This window comes from Stegastes partitus, unplaced genomic scaffold (assembly GCF_000690725.1).
Source record: "Stegastes partitus isolate 25-593 unplaced genomic scaffold, Stegastes_partitus-1.0.2 Scaffold95, whole genome shotgun sequence".
In the NCBI taxonomy this organism is placed as follows: domain Eukaryota; kingdom Metazoa; phylum Chordata; class Actinopteri; family Pomacentridae; genus Stegastes; species Stegastes partitus.
Genome location: NW_007577826.1, coordinates 208,316 through 212,230, shown reverse-complemented (window position 1 = coordinate 212,230; position 3,915 = coordinate 208,316). Strand labels below are relative to the sequence as shown.

Sequence of the window (3,915 nt, the reverse complement as noted above, 5' to 3'; positions counted from 1 at the left end):
TGACCTTTGAGGGTTTTATTTTAATACAACTAAATGATAGAATGTCATGTCTTAGGAGAAGTCATTACATGAAAAATTGTCACAACAATGTGCATTTAAAAACCAAAAAGATTCAAAAGAGGAGCCACCAATTTAATTCTTGTTTTTGCCCTAAAGGCTCACTTCAGCAAAACAAAACATTTCTACTTACTCCTAGTGATATCTAGCCACATAAACATCTTGCAGAACCTTTGAGCTTTCCACCAATGAGACTTGTGACGTGCCCACAGTGAGCAGTTTTGATTGGGGCTACGTTTACAACCAACACAAAATTCTTTCCTAACAATATGTGTGGGTGAGTAAGAAGGCATAATTCCTGGCTTTCACAGGAATTATTTTAAAAATCTTCTGCAAATAAAACTGACAGCATTTGTTGGAGACGTCATGAAGCAGAAGAATGAAAACAACTGTAAGGCCCAAATTAAAATAACTGAACATACTTTAGCTGTTGACATGTATATATTAATTAAAAAGGGTCCACTCACTTTCAAAAGCACTCCTGTCATACTCAGCATTCACTTCTGCAGCTACCATAAATGTTAATGTACAGTCTGACTGAGTCCCTTATTATCAGCCTATACAACAAAGGCATGACAGTCCGTTTGAAGACTGATACAAAATTAAAAAAAACAAAAATAAAAAAGACACCGGGACTGAAATGTGATGTGAGTGCTTTGATCCATCTTTTTTGATTTGACCCTAGATCCAGTGTCCCTGCAAAAACTACAAAATGTTTGAGTTCTGTGTTACCAGTATTAGTGCTGACCACTCCAAACGACAAACTTTTCCAAAAAAGGAACAAGAAGTCTTTGCACTCTTTCACAGGCTTTACTAGTGTGGCAGTACTTTCTTATCATCACTCTGATCTCTGAGAAAAGAGGAAGGATTTGGGACTAGTGACAAAAATCCTGGATGAAAAATACTTAAATTCTAATCCTTGGTGAAAGTGGTGATCGGGAAGATGAGGGAGTTGTTCAACACCATTTGATGACATCAGTCAGTTGAGGGAGCTTCCTGGGATTCCCGATTTACTGAATCAGAAAAAGAAGAGAAGCTAGATTACATTTAAGAATCTTTTGGTAACCTAAAATGTATAAAATTAAGTCCCAGAGACAAAATGAAATGGTGCAACTCTACATTTTTTTTGTAAATGTGTAGTTCTTAATTTGAAGTCTTTGTGTACCTTCCTCTCTTGCCTTCATACGGGCAACAAAATTGTAGCTCTTGTTCCTGCGATAGTTCTCATAAGGGTCGTCCAGTGAAACCCCCACGCCTTTGTACTGGTCCCATTTATCCCTGACATCTCCTCCTTTGATGGGGTCTTGGATACCCTGTTCTTTCGCCCCCAAACCTCCTGAACCACTCCAGCCTACAGTAGACAGGACAAAACAAGAACAGTTGAAAATCCGATAATCTGCGGATACATCATGCCAATACAAGACAAGAAACCTCCACGTTGAAAATATCTCAAGTATTCTTGTTGAAAAGTTGATTATGCAGTTTAAATTATGACACAAAAATGAAAGAACATACCCATTTTCATTAGTAGCTGATGGCCCTTGTTTTCCTCTCCTAACCTGGTGTCTGTAGACAGTTTGGAGGAAGGAGTGCCCAACACTGCTGTGGAGCTATAGAGAGCAGGAGAGGTGGACACCTATACTACAGTAAAACATAGAAGAGTCTTTTAGAAAAGTGTCTTATCAAAGAGTAGTAAAGGAACTTACGTAGGAGAGGAGCTTCGGGATTTGGGGCCACGGCGTCGCTTGGTGGGTGAATGTGAGCGGGATCTGGACCTGGAGCGAGAGCGACTCCGAGATGACCTGGATCGACTCCTGGACCTTAAGAGAGTTAGGTTACAGCATGTTAAGCCAGGTGTATCAGCTTTAAACAACCTGGAAAGATGATCAAGTGTGGGGAGAGGGGGAGTGGTGGTTCAGCAGTTAGGGCTTTGGGCTACAGATCAGAGGTTCTGGGTTCAAGCTATCCTATCTGCTCCAAGGAGGTCATAGTGAAAACCCCAACTTCCTAACAAGCTGCGATATCCAAAACGGGAAAAATCAGGAAAAAAGAAAAGGTGATGACTGACAGCATAGAAACTGCTGACACCATGTGAGTCAGCACACAAGCTTCACTCATCAGCTTTTCACTCATCATCTTTGGCTTTGGAGAGTTCCTGGTATTGAGTTTGTTCAATGCTCAGAATATAATATTAAAACCAAATTCCAGGTTGTTTAAGGGGCTGCATGATGTGCTGTTGATCATGAATAGTAAAAGCAGATGTGGGATCATAACCACGTTGACTACAGTAAACACAGGAGGTAGCTGCAGTTAGAACCTCAATGGTGAAAGTGTTTCAGTGTCGCAGAAAAAACATGCAGCTACACAGTGGTTGCAAAATGTAAAAATTAAATACAGTCAAGGAAAAATAAAGACCACAATTGACCCAATGGAAAAAATTATAACCCACAAAAGCAGTGGACACAGTTTTAAAATAAGCTCTACTTCTTCCGCCGCTCTTCTCAACTGCTATTTGACTTTCTGTCACACAGAAAGAGCAGTTACCTGCTTGTGGACAGGAAGTGTTCATTTCTATTCAACAGCATCTTCATGTGCTTCAGAATATAATTCTTCAAGATTTGGCAAATCAAATGTATGGCTACAGAAATGCACATATATATATAGTGATGAAAGTATTGTTCTATCAAGATGTTTGAATGGTATACATGCTTGCAGACCTGGATCGTGAGTAGGAGCGGGAGCGGCTGCGGGAGTGGGAGCGAGATGAGCGGGACCGTGACCTGGAGGACTTTGAAGAGCGAGAGCTGGAGCGAGACGAAGATCTCCCTCGGCTACGAGAGTGACTCCTGGAGCGACTGCCTGCACGACCACTGCAAGAATTGACCAAAGGGGGAGTTAGGAGGTTTTCAGGTTATAAATAGACATAATACACATGGGTCAGGCCACTACATCCTTTTATATAGTTTTTAAAATAGTCATATCCTCCCCACAAAGGATGAGGAAGTCTTCTGGCAGAACTAGTAGCCAGTATACCTTTGTCGACAGGTAACTGTAAAGTCCATATATAAGATGTAAGTTCTGCCTGCGAGATGGAATGATGCAAAAGAAGAGAAGGCTCACCTGTTTCGTTTCTCCTGTCCCTTTTTCCTCCTGGCTCTCATCTTGGCCCTGAAGAACTCATATAGGCCATTCTGCTCCCAGCCTTCACTGGTGGAGAGACAGACCACAGCCAGCTGTAAACTCCATGTTCTTCAGTCATTTCTATCAGACACTTTGTAGCAGCATTACACAGATGGCTGCTTGCGGTGACCGCTGCGGCACACAGCTATTGAAAACAATCTGATAATTCCACTGCGCTGTCATTCCAACTAATTTGTAGTGAAATATACTAACAAACAAACCTGGGGGAAAAAAAGAAAATGGTGATTGAGCATAAAAAAAAGTACTGGAACTACAGAATGGAGAACTGGATAAAAACAAATGAGGGAACTGAAAGGCCAGCAGAGACTGGATTATGATACATAGAGTGCCTTGCAAAAGTATTCATACCCCTTGAACTTTCCCACTGTTTGTGACTTCACAAGCACAAACTAAAATGTATTTTTTGGGATTTTATGTGATGGACCAACACATGGTAACGCATAGTTGTGAAGTGGAACAAAAATGATATGTGGTGTTCAAGATTTTTTACAAATAAAAATCTGAAAAGTGTGTACATCATATATTCAAACGTGCGTATGACAGTCCATTATAGGACTGCTGTGGGTTTGGGTACTGTTCAAAGCTGATCAGATCAGCTGTTGAAAAAACACAAATCTGTTTTTTTTTTTTCTTTGATTTTTTTCTTTTTTTTTTTTT

The 3,915-nt window shown here is 40.6% G+C and overlaps 1 protein-coding gene across 2 annotated transcripts in view; it reads right to left on the bottom strand.

Moving 5' to 3' along the window:
* cherp (calcium homeostasis endoplasmic reticulum protein) overlaps positions 1 to 3,915 on the bottom strand; it is a 25,467-nt gene continuing 21,552 nt past the window's right edge. For both annotated transcript variants that reach the window (XM_008277312.1, XM_008277313.1), the window contains 6 exons: positions 3,178 to 3,264; positions 2,775 to 2,927; positions 1,764 to 1,877; positions 1,573 to 1,667; positions 1,223 to 1,408; positions 1 to 1,070 (listed from right to left, as the gene is read on the bottom strand). In XM_008277312.1, coding sequence (XP_008275534.1) covers positions 1,033 to 1,070; positions 1,223 to 1,408; positions 1,573 to 1,667; positions 1,764 to 1,877; positions 2,775 to 2,927; positions 3,178 to 3,264 — 673 coding nt within the window. In that variant the 3' untranslated portion in view covers positions 1 to 1,032. The remainder of the gene's footprint in view (positions 1,071 to 1,222; positions 1,409 to 1,572; positions 1,668 to 1,763; positions 1,878 to 2,774; positions 2,928 to 3,177; positions 3,265 to 3,915) is intronic.